The 16,895-nt window shown below is 46.5% G+C and overlaps 2 protein-coding genes across 3 annotated transcripts in view; one reads left to right on the top strand and one right to left on the bottom strand.

Annotated features, from left to right (window-relative positions):
- CCDC163 (CCDC163 homolog) overlaps nucleotides 1-6,836 on the bottom strand; it is a 38,831-nt gene extending 31,995 nt beyond the window's left edge. The window contains exons 1-10 of one of the 2 annotated variants that reach the window (XR_014780165.1): nucleotides 6,346-6,836; nucleotides 6,207-6,240; nucleotides 5,874-6,058; nucleotides 5,688-5,769; nucleotides 5,009-5,192; nucleotides 4,508-4,575; nucleotides 3,314-3,381; nucleotides 2,910-3,016; nucleotides 2,097-2,230; nucleotides 1,338-1,516 (exon numbers count right to left, since the gene is read on the bottom strand). Coding sequence is in view for 1 of the 2 variants with exons in the window: in XM_084786632.1 (XP_084642758.1) it covers nucleotides 1,398-1,516; nucleotides 2,097-2,230; nucleotides 2,910-3,016; nucleotides 3,314-3,381; nucleotides 4,508-4,575; nucleotides 5,009-5,192; nucleotides 5,688-5,769; nucleotides 5,874-6,058; nucleotides 6,207-6,240; nucleotides 6,346-6,423 (1,059 nt within the window). In the remaining variant the exon portion in view is untranslated. Of the gene's footprint in view, nucleotides 1-1,254; nucleotides 1,517-2,096; nucleotides 2,231-2,909; nucleotides 3,017-3,313; nucleotides 3,382-4,507; nucleotides 4,576-5,008; nucleotides 5,193-5,687; nucleotides 5,770-5,873; nucleotides 6,059-6,206; nucleotides 6,241-6,345 lie in introns of those variants that run through there. The other variant, XM_084786632.1, reaches the window with a different exon arrangement.
- A 203-nt stretch (nucleotides 6,837-7,039) lies between these two features.
- On the top strand, nucleotides 7,040-15,978 carry MMACHC (metabolism of cobalamin associated C). Its single transcript, XM_084786655.1, has 4 exons — nucleotides 7,040-7,192; nucleotides 11,072-11,266; nucleotides 12,489-12,641; nucleotides 14,107-15,978. The coding sequence occupies exons 1-4, from the start codon at nucleotides 7,112-7,114 to the stop codon at nucleotides 14,512-14,514; spliced, it is 837 nt and encodes a 278-aa protein (XP_084642781.1). The 5' UTR covers nucleotides 7,040-7,111; the 3' UTR covers nucleotides 14,515-15,978.
- The last annotated feature ends 917 nt before the right edge of the window (nucleotides 15,979-16,895 follow it).

Below are 16,895 nucleotides of genomic sequence, written 5' to 3'. Positions count from 1 at the left end.
TCCTGACTTCCAGTGGCCTTGGTCATGGCATTTTGTCAAGAGCCTTAGGAAAATGACTAAGGCAGTCACCCTCACTCAAAGCCAATCTGTGACATAAAATCCTGCCTCAAAAAATTCAAAAAGGGCAGGGCATGGTGGCGCACGCCTTTAATTCCAGCACTCGGGAGGCAGAGGCAGGTGGATCGCTGTGAGTTTCGGACCAGCCTGGTCTACAAAGAGAGTCTAGGACAGCCAAGGCTACACAGAGAAACCCTGTCGGGTGTGTGTGTGTGTGTGTGTGTGTGTGTGTGTGTGTGTGTGTGTGTGTGTGTGTGAACAACAACAAGGCGGGGGGACCTACAACAACAAGAGCTTGCTATTTCAAAGGGAACTGAGGCCCACTGAAGACGCTACTTGGAAGTAAAGACTGATTAAATCATAGAATGTTCACATTGTAAAGTTATCAAAGAAATAAAAACATTTATTATTTAACTAGGGGGAAAAAATGAGCACAGACTACTTTTCCAGAGGTCCTGAGTTCAATTCCCAGCAACCACCTATACTGTGATCTGATGCCCTCTTCCGACATGCAGGTGTACATTGCAGACAGAACACTATTTCCTCATGGAACTCTTTTTTTTCCTGAGACAAGGTTTCTCTGTATAGCCTTGGCTATCCTGGCCTCACTTTGTAGATCAGGCTGGCCTTGAACTCACAGAGATCTACCTTCCTCTGCCTCCAAATTGCTAGGACTAAAGGCTGTGCCACTACGCCTGGCAAGAAACAGGTTTTTACAGTTCACAATCTTGGGGTTCACAATGGGATTAAATATCCTGCAACTGAAGACGACTCAATTTCAGAGAACCCGAGGGGCTGACTAAACATACAGACGGAGCTGTGGAGGCTGAGGCGGCATGGAGGAGCCTCAGCAAGCAGGGTGAGGCGAGCTCTAGTGCCCACCAGAATACCACAGTCCTCTCTGCAATCAATCTCAGCCCGGCATGCTAACTCATCCCACGCATCAGAACCAGAGAAATCATTTCTTCCAAGATCCCTTGAGCTCATAGTCAAAGGTGTGCCCTGTGAATATCATAGTTCAGAGGCAGAGGTACAGGAAACAATTAAGCAACAAGAAGGAAATGAATGGGAAGTAAGAGGCGGGGTTAACAATTGGATGGGATGTAATGTGAATAAATTATAATAAATTTTAAAAAAAAAAGACAAAGGAAATGTATGGCTGAGCCCATCCCATGAAGGTGAAGAAAACACATCAGGCGGAGTTAAGCCACTTTATTCTGAGTTAGCTGGGGAGTAAGAATGGCCAGACAGGGAGATGCCTCGGTAAAGAGGGCACATACCAGGGATGAGACGGCTGCTGCGGACGGAAGCATCATCTTTCTTATTTCTCTCACAAGTCCTTACAGGTCACTCCTGAGGATGTTGGGACCCTGAAGGAACAGGTCCTCCTGCCCAAGACTCGGAACATGGGACTGAGGGCCGCTGGGTTCCAGGTTAGAAAGGAAGTTGTTCTGGAGTTCTAGGACAAAAGAAAATGAAAACAAACCATTAACAAGACTGACGTGCACAAACAAGGCCCTGGGCCTCCCTGGAAAGGACACACAGGACTGGTTGGAGTGCGCCCACTTTATGATGGTTTCCGACTGCCTGTGCCTGTCCCCAGCTGCAGTCAAGTGGTTTAATGAACATCTGGTGGCACGTGTCCCTAATCATGGCACGTGTCCGTAATCGTAGCACTCGGGAACTTGAAGCAGGAAGATTTTGAGTTCAAGACCAGTCTGAGCTACATAACAAGCCTGACCTACAAAGGAAAACCTGGCCTTTAAATATCTAAATAATATTTTGGTTTCTCTTCAAATCACATAACTCTTTTGCCTTTTACAAACAAATATCAAATAATAAAGTAACTTAACTCCCCCAGATATATCACGAACAGGTAGAAGAATTCACACAGAAAAGACAACGCCAAAAAACCAGACAGCTGCATCCAGGCATCAGTGAGATTCAGGCTCAGGCATCAGTGAGATTCAGCCTCAGGCATCAGTGAGATTCAGGCTCAGGCATCACTGAGATTCAGGCTCCCCCGGAACTGTCCTTACCCCTATCCAGTTTCTTTAAAAGTTCCCAGCTACGGTCACAGTCTGGAAGACTGACTTCAGAGCTAGCTGTAGAAAGCGACATGGCAAAGATGGTGGCCAGAGGCAGCTTAGATTGCTGGGCATGAGCAGAGGTCCTAGAAAGAACAACCAGAGGCGGAGATGGTGAAGGGTCTAGGAGAGTCTTCCAGCACAGAACTGTCTTCCTTTCTGAGGTCAGGATTCTAGAGTCCCCCTCCACCCACACCGCCACCCCATTTATCATTCAGACGTATAAAGATATATCACAACTCTGAATCGGATGAACAACGCCTAACACTGAGGCCAGCAAGACGGCTCAGCTGGTGAATGTGCCATAATGTAAGAGAGGACTGACTCCTGGTCCTCTGACCTCCGCATGCACTTCATGCTATTTGCACGCCCACATATATGCAGACTAAATAAATAAAACGGAAAAAATGGTCATTCAGGTAGGCCTAATAGCACACACCTGCTCATCAGTAGTCAAGAAGCAAAGACAGCAGGGTGGTGAGGTTGAGGCCAATCTGGGCTACCTAGTCGAACACATCTCAATAAAAAATAAATATAAAGCAACTGAGTCTGGTAACATATACCTGTAACACCTACATTTGGGAGGTGGGTCAGGAGGATCAAGAACAGTCTAGGCTAAAATGCCAATGCTGTTCTTAGGAATAAAAACCCAGATACTCAGATAGGCCACCCCAACCAATCCTGGCCAAATTTAGGATAGCTGAACTTTGCTTGGCCTCTGTGACACAAACCCCCGCTACTGCCACAGCACACGCATCTTCTGACCTGAGGAGGTAGGGCTCCTCCTTCTGGGCATCATGGGCCTCTGTCCTCGTAACCTCCAAGGTATGATGAGCCTGACCCTTCTGGTCACTCTGTAGGTGTTCCAGTGTCTGCCGACCGTGGTGCAGAGGAGGGTGGACTGAATCTCTCCCTTTCCAAGGGAACCTTTCTCCCACAACTCCCTCCTCCACCCGAGACCCTTCATGTGGGCAAGGACAGTGGCGCATGGTTACAGCAGAGAGGCCGGGATAAACTGCTGTGGAGAGATGTGCAACCAGCACGGGGAAGAAGACAGAGCTGGGGATGGGGTGGGAGAAGATGCTCTGGCCTCTTGGTAGGGCAGGGCAGACAGGAAGGATGGGGACTCGGTAAAGAAACATGTGGAGACTAACCTACCCCGGCCCTACCTTCCAGCTGCGGGCCTGAACCTGGCGCCCCTCTGCCATCTGTTCCAGCAGCAACTCCTGATGTTGGCCTGAAAATGAGACAGAATATGAGGGGAACAGTCTTTAACTTCATTCCTTCTCCTTTCCTGCATAATGGCTACGTTGGTGGTGGAAACTTAGACAAGCATGTTCTGGTCCAGCTGCTAGAAAGATTCCAAGCTGACCGGAAGGACTAAATTCACACCGTGAGAGAGACAAACAGCAAAAAAATTTATTTTGCCAAAGGCAAGGGGTGTGGCTTGGTGTTAGAGCACATGCTTAGCAAGTTTGATACCTACCATCACACAATGTACAAATCACAAAATACGCAAGTAATAGTAACAATAATATCAATAATAATCTGCCTGGCCATGGGTGGTGCCATATGCCTTTATCCCAACACTGGGGAGGCAGAGGCAGTGGGTCTCTGTGAGTTTGAGACCAGCCTGCTCCACATAGTGAGTTCTAGGACAGCCACAGCTATTTTTTTTTTTTTTTTTTTTTTTTGGTTTTTCGAGACAAGGTTTCTCTGTGTAGCTTTGGCTGTCCTAGACTCACTTTGTAGACCAGGCTGGCCGCGAACTCACAGCAATCCACCTGCCTCTGCCTCCCAAGTGCTGGGATTAAAGGCGTGCGCCACCACGCCCAGCTTCAAAAAAAATTTTTTAATTAAAAAAATGGGCGGGGGGGAGCTAGAGAGATGGTTCACAGGCTAAGAGCACATGGGGGACTGGTGTGGTGGCGCACGCCTTTAATCCCAGCACTCGTGACACAGAAGCAGGCAGATCTCTGTGAGTTCCAGGCCAGCCTGGTCTACAAAGTGAGTCCAGGACAGCCAAGGCTACACAGAGAAATCCTGTCTCAAAAAACAAAACAAAACAAATAAATAAATGGTGAGGATAGTGGGGTAGTAGTGATGCACAACGTTTTTCTTCTTTTCTTTTGTGGTGACACATGCCTTTAATCCTAGCTCTCAGGTGGGTCGCTGTGAGTTCCAGGCCAGCCTGGTCTACAAAGCGAGTCCAGGACAGCCAAGGCTACACAGAGAAACCCTGTCTCGAAAAAACAAAAACAAAAACATCATAATCATCATCATCATCATCATCATCCTATGCCAGACAAGAAAATACTTTAAAAGAAACAGGGACAAGGGAATACTCTCAATGTTTTACTTACTTAGCTGGTCTCGAAGCAACTTTAGTTCCTCCCGAAGAATCTCTGACTCTTCCCACAAAAGTTGGTGCCTACATGAGTGACAGCAGTGTCATTCTAGAGTCCCCCCTTTTTTTTTCTGAGACAAGGTCTCACTATGTAGCCTTGGTTGGCCTACAACCCAGTATGTAGAGCAAACTAGTCCCAAACTCTGAGATCTGCCATCCTCTGCCTCCTGAGCACTAGAGTTAAAAGTGTGTGCCACCAGAAAGTACATCTTTTTAAAAAAATTTTTTTCACTTATTTATTATGTATACAGTGCTCTGCCTGCAAGCCAGAGGCAGGAGGGGACACCAGATCTCATTATAGATGGTTGTGAGCCACCATGTGGTTGCTGGGAATTGAACTCAGGACCTTTGGAAGAGCAGCCAGTGCTCTTAACCTCTGAGCCATCTCTCCAGCCCCAGGAAAGTACATCTTAAGTAAATAAATAAACAAAAGGATGAAGTCTTACCCATCACTTACTCGGTCTGCAGCTCTTGCTGAAAGCCACGGGTTGTAGTGAACTTTCCTGGTCTTGTTTTCATTTGGGTTTGGATTAGCTCTCGCACCTGACTCCGAAGGCCCTGCAGCTCCTTCCTCAGGCCTTCCAGGCGTTGTTCCAGGACGGCTCTCCCCTTAGGGGCCTCCTGCAGCAATTTTAGTGATGCTATAATGGGAAAGGTGGAGGTCAACTGCTCTAGAACTTCACACGTAAGCCCGGGCACTACTCGCACATCAAAACAAGTACACAAACAACACAGCTCCGTAGTAAAACTATGGGCACATACATGATGTTGTATGAGGTTGGAGAGGGAGAGAGCGCACCCACTAAAAGCCTCACGGCTAAGCCCTACAACCAAAGTTGTAGATCAGTGGCTCAGCATGCACACAACGCTAGCTTCCATTTTAAAACTGTGTACTAGGGCTGGAGAGATGGCTTAGAGGTTAAGAGCACTGTCTGCTCTTCCGAAGGTCCCGAGTTCAATTCCCAGCAACCACACGGTGGCTTAAGACCATCTGTAATGAGATCTGGTGCCTTCTTGTGGTGGGCAGGCACATGTGTGGGCAGAATACTGTGTAAATAATGAGTAAATCTTTAAAAAAAAACAAACAAACAAAAAAAACTGTGTACTATACGTGAGTAATGGAATTGCCCCAGTACCTTCTAGAGCACTGATCTTGAAGGTCTGCTGCTCCCGATCCTTCAACAGGCTCTGCACAGCATACCTCAGGGCCTCAGTCACCTACCCAAGCAGAGAAAGCCCAGACACGACTTTCTAAGTCACTTTCCCAACTCCTAATATTACCATGTCACATCGCCACCACAGACAAACACCTAACACCTCACCTGAGCCTGAGCCTGGAGCTGGGATTGGAGTTTAGTGACTTCATCCCAGAGAGACGAGCTGTGGCCTTCAGTGCAGCTCAGTCTCTCTCCAACAGCCGGAGTCTTTAGAGCCCAAGGCTGTTGAGCTTGGGCCCCTGGCTGAGGAGGCAAGTGATGAGGGGAAATCCAGGTGTCAGCCAGGTTCCCTATTAAGGGAATAGGGAAGTCTATGTAGGAAATTAAGAGTTCCAGAAGGGAAGTCGCTGGAATTTGTACAGAACTGTAGATGGTACAGGCAGGCAGTGGAAGAAAGCCTTGGAAAGAGAAAAAGCTGGGAGAAAGGACAGTACTTACCTGTTGAGGAAACTCCAAGGGGATACAAACTCTGCTACAAAAGAAAACAGTTCCACAGGCCAGTGAGTTCCCAGCGCCCTTTAACCTTCGCCCTAGTCTAGCGTGGGGGAGAAGGTCAGGACGAGAGGTTCCTCCTCACCTTAATCCGGGCCATATTTTCATCAGTTGAACTGAGAACCCCATACAGCTGATCAGACCAGCTGGGGCTCCTACTCATCCTGGAACACTGGGAACTGCGTCCCTGACTTTTCCTGCTCACCCCACCGAGATACCCGCGGGACAGACAGCCCAGGGCCGACCACAGCGTTATATGGAAAACAGGGATGAAATACTAGGGCTACAGGTGCAGTACCACAGCAGTACTGCAACTCTAGAACTAGGGGACGGGGCTCTTGGGAAACTGGTTAAAAAAAAAAAAAGGATATTCTAATACACAGGTATCAAGTGAGGGTAGAATGAGCCATAGCTCGGCTGCGACCTCCCGAAATCAAGGTCGCTAGCACCACCGTGACCTCAAGCCTGAGTCGGCGACCACTGCCGCCTACAAGTTCAAATCTAATAGGCGGAGAATGAAATTTAAGAACGGGTGCCGCAGCGCCACCCGGGAAACTGGGTCCACTTGTTGGCGGAAATACGTTCCCCTGGAAATACGTTCCGTGTGCGTTTACACACGCACACCCCCCCCCGTGGAGCTTGTCGGGATATGGAGTCTTCCAGACTCTTTTTTGTTTGGGCTTCAAGGACCGAATGAACTGCAAGTACCAAGATGCATCCCGCAGAGTCAATTGAATCCGTTATTGGTCCTTTATCTCGTGGGAAATGTAGTCCAGTCCGGCTTGAAGTGTACAGGCTCAGGGTAACCATGAGACTCCATTTCCCAGCAAGCTCAGCGTTCAGCGTGCGCTATGGAGCCGCATGTCGCAGCGCTGAAGCAGAAGATTGAGGACACCTTGTGTCCTTTTGGCTTCGAGGTTTACCCCTTCCAGGTTGGTTTGTCTTCCCTGAGGTCCTAGGGTGAGCTGTATGATTGGCCGCGGTGCCAAAAATGTGAGGCCGGTTGAGCCCTTTCTTACCCTTCCCAAGCTCCTGCCGCAGCCATCTAACGACCGGGTCTCCAGGTCGTTGTGTGAAACGGGGCTCATTAAAAAGGCAGAGAAACAGTCGCGCGTTTGCCCCTTTACATCTTTTGTAATGTCAAACAAATGAATGGGATACGATCCCCGACTCCCTATCGTGTCCTCTCCATCAGTTACAGAAAAAATATCGCTCAGTTGGGCCGGGATTACCAGATGCTTCCAAAGGAATAAAGAGAGGTCAAAGTTTGGAAGGTTGGCGTGGCTGTGTATTAGGTCAGATGAAGAGAGAAGTTTATTCCTGATGTTGAACAAGACACAATTGGCTAGTTTGTTCCGTCAGCCAACAGAAGGCTAATTCATGGTGTTGCTTGCCATCAATACAGGACTGAGCATAGAAATTCCTCACGCTCGCCTGGTACCGAAGTCTCTGCAACCTTTGTTCCTCTCCACCCAACCCGGCCCCGCCCTATTCCACCCTTTCCTCCCCCAGCGCTGAGTGAACAAGATTTTTTTTTAAAGATTTATTTATTTTATTTACTGCATATGAGTGCTTTATCTGCAGAAGAGGGTGTTAGATCACATTATAGATGGTTGTGAGCCACCATGTGGTTGCTGGGATTGAACTCAGGACCTCTGGAAGAGCAGGCGGTGTGCTTAACCACTGAGCCATCTCTCCAGCCCCCTGAACAAGATATTTTTAAGACTCAAACCTAAACTAAAACCAGCCTGAGTCCTTTGGCCTAGCCTAAGGCACTTCTTAGTTCCCACACATTCCACTGAGCTGTCCACAGCAAGACTTGGGAGAAGACACTGTAAGTTAGACCTAGTTTGAAAGCACTTGCAGGAGGAAAAGAATTCAACTGCTGGAGGATGTAGCTCAGTGACAAAGACCTAGACCAGCCTTCGTTTCAATCCCTAGTAGTGAGGAAAAAGAGCAAAACGGAGAGCCACAACTCTGATAAGAGTGCTGGCTTAGCATTTGCAAGGCTCTGGGTTTACTCTCAAAACACCAGCCCCCAAACAGAGAACGGTATGTGAAAAAGATGGATTGACAGGAGGAAGGATTATGTACCTCCTAGAGTTAGAGTTTGGAGAGGCAGCGATGGATGGCAGGTATGGGAAAGAGCGGAAGTGCCTACGTGAGGGCTAGGCATGGTGGCAAAAGCCTTTGACCCCAGCACCCAGGAGGCAGAGGCTTCAACAGCAGCCTTGTCTACATATGGAGTAGTACTCTGAAGACTGTGTGTGTGTGTGACTATGCGTGTCGAGCCTGAGTAGTGGGAACTGCTGTGCTGGACCAAGTTAGCTGGAGCCCTGCCTGCATCATAAGGTCCTGCTACTCCGCTTCCGAGTCCCATATCCAACAGCCACTACGAATATCTCCTGAATCTTCCAAACTCATCGTTTCTTTAGTCCGCCAGCCCATCCTATATCCCCAAGCACTGCTTTCATTAGGATTACTATAATCTCCTTGGCTCTAAAACATTCTCTGTATTGCAAGCAAGATCTTTCTAAACTATCAGGTCACTTCATTCTTTTTTAAGTGTTAAATGACTCCTCACTGTCACCAAGTTGGAGCCATAGGGGTTTTTGTTTGTTTGTTTGGCTGCTTGGTTTGGTTTTGGTTTCTCTGTGTAGCCTTGGACTGTCCTGGAACTCCCTCTGCAGACCAAGCTGGTCTTGAACTCAGAGATCTGCCTGCCTCTGCCTCCCAAGAGCTGCGTGGCGGGCTAACTGCATTTCCACCAGCAGTGCTACATAGTGAAACCTGTCTCAAAAGAACAAATAGCATATTCTCTATCCCCCACATCAACTTTCAGTTTTGTTTTTAAAGATTTATTCATTAAAAAAAAAACTTATTTATTTTATGCATGTATACCTGCATGCCAGGCAGAAGAGGGCATCAGATCCCAGGATAGTTGGTTGTGAGCCACCATGTGGTTGCTGGGAATTGAACTCAGGACCTCTGGGAAGAGCAGACAGTGCTCTAAACCGCTGAGCCATCTCTCCAGCCCACAGTTTTTTTCTAATGTCAGAGGATGCTCACCTGGTCCTGTCATAGAACTAGTCATAATTGTCACTTTCTATTTGTTCTAGCTGCTTTGTAAACTCTTGACTGTATGTTCTAGATCACTGTCACTTGCAGACAGATTGCTCATATCAGGTTAATGTGCATATATTACATAGCATCAGTGAAAATTCTTTGAATGAAGGAAATGGAGGTGGGTGCAAAATGAATGTATAAAACCTGTTATTAAAAAACAAAATCTCCTCGGGAGGCAGAGGCAGGCGGATCACTGTGAGTGAGTTCAAGGCCAGCCTGGTCTACAAAGCAAGTCCAGGACAGCCAAGGCTACACAGAGAAACCCTGTCTCGAAAAACAAAAACAAAACCCTATTCATTCAATTTTACCAATAAAGACTCAGGAGTCAAATGCTGGGGTGAAAACCTACAAGCTCCGAGAGGCAGGGAAAGCACCCAACTGACCTTGTTATTCTACTGACGTCCCAGAAGGAAAAAGGCCTCTCTATTCAGCTCATATGCCAGAAGAAAAAGAAAAAAAGCTAAAAAGCTCTCTTGTAAAAGGAACTTTTCAGCACTCAGTGGCAGAGGCAGGCAGATCTCTGTGAGTTCAAGGACAGCCTAGTCTACAAAGCAAGTCCAGGACCGCCAGGGCTCTACGGAGAAACCCTGTCTTTTAAAAAAAAAAAAAAGGAGCTTTTATTCACCTGCTTCAGTTGTTGTCTGAGAGGCTTATTGCCTCTGTCTGCTAACCTAGACCTAGTCCTGGAAGCTTCTAACCTCCGTACAATCTAACCTAGACCTAGAATGTTTTCAGAGTCTGTGACTTACTGCTTAACAAGCTCACCCTTCCTTGCTCTTTCTGAGCTCTGGGCTGGCTCAGACTCCTCTGCCAGCTGACGTACACAGTCTGGCTTCTCTCTCAGTGCCTGAATTGCTCTGCTTGGCCTCAAGCTAACTCCAGCAATCTGCTCTAATCTTCTGGATCCTTCTCATTCTCTGCCTTGTTCAGTCTAACCCCTCTCTGTAAAGCTCCTGGTAAAACTGTTTCCTCTCTCTGCTTTGCCGCTTAATTAGCTTCCCTTTCCTCTCTCTTGTCATGAAAGTTGGGTGTGTCCTATTCTGTCTAATCTTTCTCTGATTTGTCATTTTTTCCACCTCTCAATAGGCATCACTTTCAAACATAGGTGCTTCCTTCTACAAACTAACTTCACCTTCATTGTTTGGGATTAGAGGCATGCACCACCATGTCTGGACCTAAGCTCTTCTGTACCTGAAACTTGCTCTACACCAGGCTGGCCTTGAGCTCAGATCTGTTTGCCTCTGTCTCCTACATTAAAGGCGTGTTTTTTTTCCAGTTGGATCACTCAGACCTAGACAGTCTCTAGATGCGATCTCTTGCCAGAGAAATCATGCTCTGAATTAAAATCCCTTTATACTCGCCATCCATGCTGTCTCAAATATGCTTCTCTCAGTGTCCTTCTTTTCTGTCAAATCCTTGTTAGCTGGTTACTTGTTCTGCCTCTTGACCTAGGGTTAAATTTAACCCTAACCCTAACCCTATTTATTAAATCCTGTGTAGAGAAAGTGTGTGCTAGGGCTGAGCCACATTGTAATCACCTGTTCACAATAAACAGAAAAATAAACAGGTTTTTTTTTTTTACAATTCACAATCTCAGGGTTCATAATGAGATCAAATATCCTGCCTTAAATACAAAGCCTTGAGTATGGACCTGGTTAAGCTGCTTTGCTCTCTGTGTGTCCCAGGTGGCGTGGTACAATGAACTCCTGCCTGCGGCCTTCCACTTGCCCTTCCCAGGACCTACCCTGGCCTTCCTGGTACTCAGCACACCTGCTATGTTTGACAAAGCCCTCAAACCCTTCCTGAAGAGCTGCCACCTCCAAACACTGAGAGACCCCGTGGATCAGTGTGTGTCCTACCACCTGAGGAGTGTTACAGAGGTAAGGCTCAACTGTTCTTCAGTCCCAAACCTACATTACATCCTTGCTGACCAAGCTCAGTGCAGGATCTAGACTTAAGGCTAGCAGCTGTGATATTCTGTAACTTCTCCCTTTTTAAAAAGATTTATTATGTAAACAGTGTTTTTCCTGTATGTATGCCTGCACACCAGAAGAGGGCACAGATCTCATTATAGATGGTTGTGAGCCACCATGTCGTTGCTGGGAATTGAACTCAGGACCTTTGGAAGAGCAGCCAGTGTTCTTAACCTCTGAGCCATTGCTCCAGCCCACCAAGATAGTCTTAATCTCCAATTGGAATATGAGTAAATCTACCATGTTTAGTCACTGTTCACTGGCCTTTGCCTTTGGCTTATATGTTCTATGTTGTCTTTGGAACCTTTTGAAGGCATAACAGTATTTCCTAGCCTGTATTTATACACACATACACCTGTACATAGAAATTCTAGGTCTCCCCACTCTAGAATTGTGCCACACAAGACTCTATAACCCCTGATAAAGGAGACTTCTGAACCAGGTCTTGTGTATTTCCCTTTAAGCATAGGCCCTTCTGGGGGAGCAGAGGAACGTTAAATTCCTTCATTTAGAGGCAGGCAGATTGCTGTGAGTTCGATGCCAGCCTGGTCTACAAAGTGAGTCCAGGACAGCCAAGGCTACACAGAGAGACCCTGTCTTGAAAAACCAAAAGAAAAAAAAGAAAAAGAAAGAAAGAAAAGAAAAGAAAGAAAAGTAAATTCCATCATCTAGTAGCTTCTTAGGTTAAAGTTGTGTTTCCCCTTCAAAGAGGGTTTTTTTGTTTTGTTTTGTTTAAAGATTTTATTTATTTATTACGTATACAGAGCTCTGCCTGCATGTACCCCTGCAGGCCAGAAGAGGGCATCAGATCACATTATAGATGGTTGTGAGCCACCATGTGGTTGCTGGGAATTGAACTCATGACCTCTGGAAAAGCAGTCAGTGCTCTTAACCACTGAGCCATCTCTCCAGCCCCCAAAGCGGGTTTTTATGATGAGTCCCAGCAGTAGGGAGATAGAGGCAGGAGGGTCAGGAATTCAGGGTTATCTTTGGCTGCATACAGCAAATTCAAGGCCATTCTAACCATCCAAAAAAACAAACCATGGGCTTACAAGAATAGGAGCATGTTAATACACAACTTAGGCCTTCTTACAAAGTCATGACTCCCATCATGCTTATTCTGTTACAGAAGTTTCCAGAACTGCACATGGAAGTCATTGCTGACTATGAGGTACACCCCAACCGGCGTCCTAAGATTCTGGCCCAGACAGCAGCCCATGTGGCAGGTGCTGCTTACTACTACCGACGACAAGACGTGGATGCTGACCCATGGGGGACCCAGGTTAGAGAATAAATGTGAAGGGATGAATGGGGACTGAGGGAAAAAAATAGTGCAGGCCCCTAAAGTATGCCTATGAGGTCGCACAGCCCTTCACCTTCCTTTGATAAAGTTGATATATAACCAGAACAAAGTATTCACGGCTTTCTGGTTTACCTAAGAACATAACAGTTCAGAAAACCTGAGCTTTTAAAAACTGTTTTTAAAATATTTACAAGGCCAGGTATGGTGGTGCACACCTTTAATCCAAGGACTCAGGAGGCAGAGGCAGGCGGATCCGAGTTCGAGGCCAGCCTGGTCTACAGAGTCCAGGATAGCCAAGAGACACCCTGTCTCAGGGGAATAAAAATTTACATGACCAGGATGTAAAGTGAGTAAGTAAATAAATAAACATTTACTAGTGCCAGGTGTGATGGTACATGCCTTTAATCAGGCATCAGGAGGCAGAGGCAGGCAAATCTTTGAATTCGAGGCCAGCCTGGTCTACAGAGTGAGTTCTAGGACAGCCAGGGCTACACAGAAAAACCTTGTCTTGAAAAACAAACTAAAAATAAAAATATTTACTGCATTTGTTGTAACTTAAGGAGATCAGAGGACAATTGCAGGAGTCAGTTCTTTCTGTCCACCACGTGGGTCCTTGGGGATGGACTGAGATTGGCAGGTTGGCTGCAAATCGTCTTCACCAACTTCCCGGTTGTTTTGATTTTGAGATAAGGTCTCTCTACGTGTATGGCCATTTTGAAACTGTGTATGCTAGGCTGGCCCTGAGGTCACAGAGATAGCCTGCTTCTGTCTCCTGAGTACTGGGTGGCGTGTGCCACCAAGCCTGGCCTGGTCTGTTCTTAAACTTTTGAGTCACAGGACTGTCTCAGGAAGATCCAAAAGCAGAGTAGTGATCAGGAGACCAGTATTGAAACTGGGAAGAAACTGGGAAGCTGCCTGAGGTCAGTGCTCAAGTAAGCCCTCCCTCGTTCCTTAGAATGAGCCTATGAATAAGTGGTCAAGAAGAGACAGTGAGGTGAGGTAAAGGCACCGTGTACCACACAAGCATAGCAACCTGAGTTTGATCTCCGAAAAAGAGAACCAACTCCATGAAATTGTCTTCTGACCCCCCAGGGCACACTCACATACACACAATATTTTTTTCTTAATGAAAGATGGAGGCTCCTGCATGTAATCAGTGTGCATTTAGTAAGAAGTTAACAAAAACAGGAGCTGGAGAGAAAGCACAGAGGTAGAGGCATTTGTTGTTTTTGTATGATCTACATTCAGTCTCCCAGCACTCATAACCATGTAATTCCAGCTTCAAGCCTAACGACCCCTGCTGGCCTCTGTAGGTACTGCTTGCATAAAGGGAAAACACTCATACACATAAAAACAAAATGGGGAGAAAAACCTTGCAGTAATGGCAGTGGGACTTCGTGTCAAAGTGCCCTATGTAACCCCGCTCTTCTTTCCCTCTACCCAGCACATAGCAGGTGTGTGCATACACCCCCGATTTGGGGGCTGGTTTGCTATCCGAGGAGTAATGTTGCTGCCAGGAATCGAAGTGCCAGATTTGCCACCCAGAAAGCCCCCCGACTGTGTGCCCACAAGAGCTGGCCGCATCACTCTGCTTGAAGGCTTCAATTTCCATTGGCGTGACTGGACTTACCGGGATGCTGTGACCCCTGAAGAACGTTACTCAGAAGAACAGAAGACCTACTTTTCCACCCCACCTGCCCAACGCTTGGCCCTCCTGGGCTTAGCCCAGCCCTCAGAACACCCTAGCACTACGTCACAGCATCCTCCTGTGCTTACCAAGCCCCACAACTCCAGCGGAGCACGAAGCTGGCTTAGCCCCAGTGTCTCACCACCTGTATCCACAGGCCCTTGATACGTTTCCCCTGTAAGATGCCACTTAGGATGGATTTGTTTTATTTGAGGTAGGATTTGGGTTTTGAAGAAGCACTTTTTTTTAGATGAGTTTTCTCTGTGTAGGTCTATCCTGGAACTCTGTAGACCAGACTGGCCTCAGAGATCCACCTGTCTCTGCCTCCTGGGTGCTGGGAATTTTTTGCTACCACCCAATGAAAACCTACATTTTGTTTGGAGTGTTATTTCCTGATAATAGTACTTCAAAGAGAGTCAAGACTCAATTTACATTGGTCAAAACAAATCACATGCCAAGGCAGACTCGATCCCCAAACATAGAATTATTTTTCACTGCAACTTTAGGATAACTAATTTTGCTAGTTATGAATCATGATCTTGAGTTCTCCAATAGTCTTAGGCAAACCTATGAAAAGGTCACTCAACATGCTCTTGAGAACCTCAGATTTAGAGGACTCTACAGGTACCCACCCCATAGAGCTATGCCAAGTTAGTACTTAAGTAAACTACTTTGGAACTGTTTGACCTATAGTAAGTGGTGTTATTATTACTAAAGGTTTAAGGAATCTTAAACTTCTGCTCAAACAGATGTAGTTTGAATTCTAGAATGTTCGAAGGCCATGATGGCACAGGATTGCTTGTTTGCCCTAACAAGAATCCAGAAGAAACTTTTGTTTTTCGAGATAGGGTCTGTCTGTATAACAGCTGTGGTTATCCTGGACTCACTTTGTAGACCAGGCTGGCCTTGAACTCACAGGGATCTGCCTGCCGCCCCCCCCCCCCACCGCCGCCAATGCTAGGATTAAAGGAGTGCAGCACCATGCACAGCTGAAATTTTTTTAAAAAAGATTTATTATGTATACATTGCTCTGCCCACATATACATCTGTACACCAGAAGAGGGCATCAGATCCCATTATAGATAATTTTGCTGGGAATTGAACTCAGGACCTCTGGGAAGAGCAGTCAGTGCTCTTAACCTCTGAGCCATCTTTCCAGCCCCAGAAGAAACTTCTTGTGGACTTAACAGGATCAAAAAGGAATATTCTCTCTAATTATAGCTAGAATGCAAGAAATTGAATATAATCCTATGCAGAGCCACCAACTTTCCCTCTTAATTCTGACAAAGAAGTTTCCCAATGTTAATTTTTGAAGTTTCACTGCCAGGGTCTACGGAGGTGTTTACTTGGTAAAGTGCTTGCCATGTGTAGTATAAATTATAGTAGCAAATTGTCATGTGCTCTTTGTACTTGTTGGAAACTGATACTGAAAGCTGGGCATAGTACATGCCTTTAATCCCAGCACTTAGAAGGCAGATAGGTGGATCTCTGTGAGTTTGAGGCCAGCCAGTCTACCTAGAACTCCAACATGTTTCAGAAGGATTTTCATAAACAATTTGATCTTTTACTATTTGACACTTATTCTGTACCTTGGTTGTCACAAGACTAGTAAACTGATTTGTAACAAAATGTGTAACTGTCATAGATCATACCCTGGACAAAACACAGTACAATGCAAGCATGTTAATCTATCTAATCCGCAACAACCATATAAAATGCCAGGATCAGAAAAAAGGGGGGGGGTGTGGCACACTGCTGGCCCAGAAACTTCAGTATATTCAAGTTCAGTGAGACTGTCTCAAAAAGCCCACATCAGATGGCTCACACTGCCTTCACTTCCAGCCTCAAGAGGTCTAACGCATTCTTCTGGCCTACATGCAAAAAAGTCCGATCATGAACCCTAAACTGGGATTTAAAACCCTTGACAGCACTTTGGGGAGCAGAGGCAGGCCGATCTGAGTTCAAGGCCAGCCTGATCTACAAAGTCCAGGACAGCCAAGGCTACACAGAGAAACCCTGTCTCAAAACAAACCTAAAAACTCTTGACAGGCTTGACCATTCCTTTTTCTTCCTTCCAAATCGTACTCATGGACAGAGGGTGCATGCACCACACCTACGTCCACTCATGCCTTTAATACATGACCCACAGGGAAGGGCACTATTAGGTGCCTTGCAAGACAAAGTGTCAGTGTGGGGGCGGGCTCTAAGGTCTCCTGTGCCGAGCTACACCCAGTGGGAGTTTCCTCTCCAGCACCGCATCTGCCCTCTGCTGTGTTTCCCATCATGAAAACTGTAAGCCAGCCCCAATTCAAAAGACAAAAAACCTAAGATACCCAGTGAGCCTTACTGGCCTAATTCTATTCTTTTGCACAGCAGGTACTAGGCACTTATCCTAAGAAGCAAAATTTATTTCCATGCAACCACCCCAGCATTATACACAGCCCACATAACCTTACTGGGAATATCACTTGCAACCCAGCAAACATGTATTGCGGGGCCATGGCTAAGAGCGTATTAGGGCTTGGGTTTGCTCTTCCGTCTAAAAC

This window comes from Acomys minous, assembly GCF_964271855.1.
Source record: "Acomys minous genome assembly, chromosome: 6".
NCBI lineage: Eukaryota > Metazoa > Chordata > Mammalia > Rodentia > Muridae > Acomys > Acomys minous.
The sequence above is the reverse complement of the archived record's forward strand: the minus strand, read 5'-3'. Positions and strand labels throughout refer to the sequence as shown.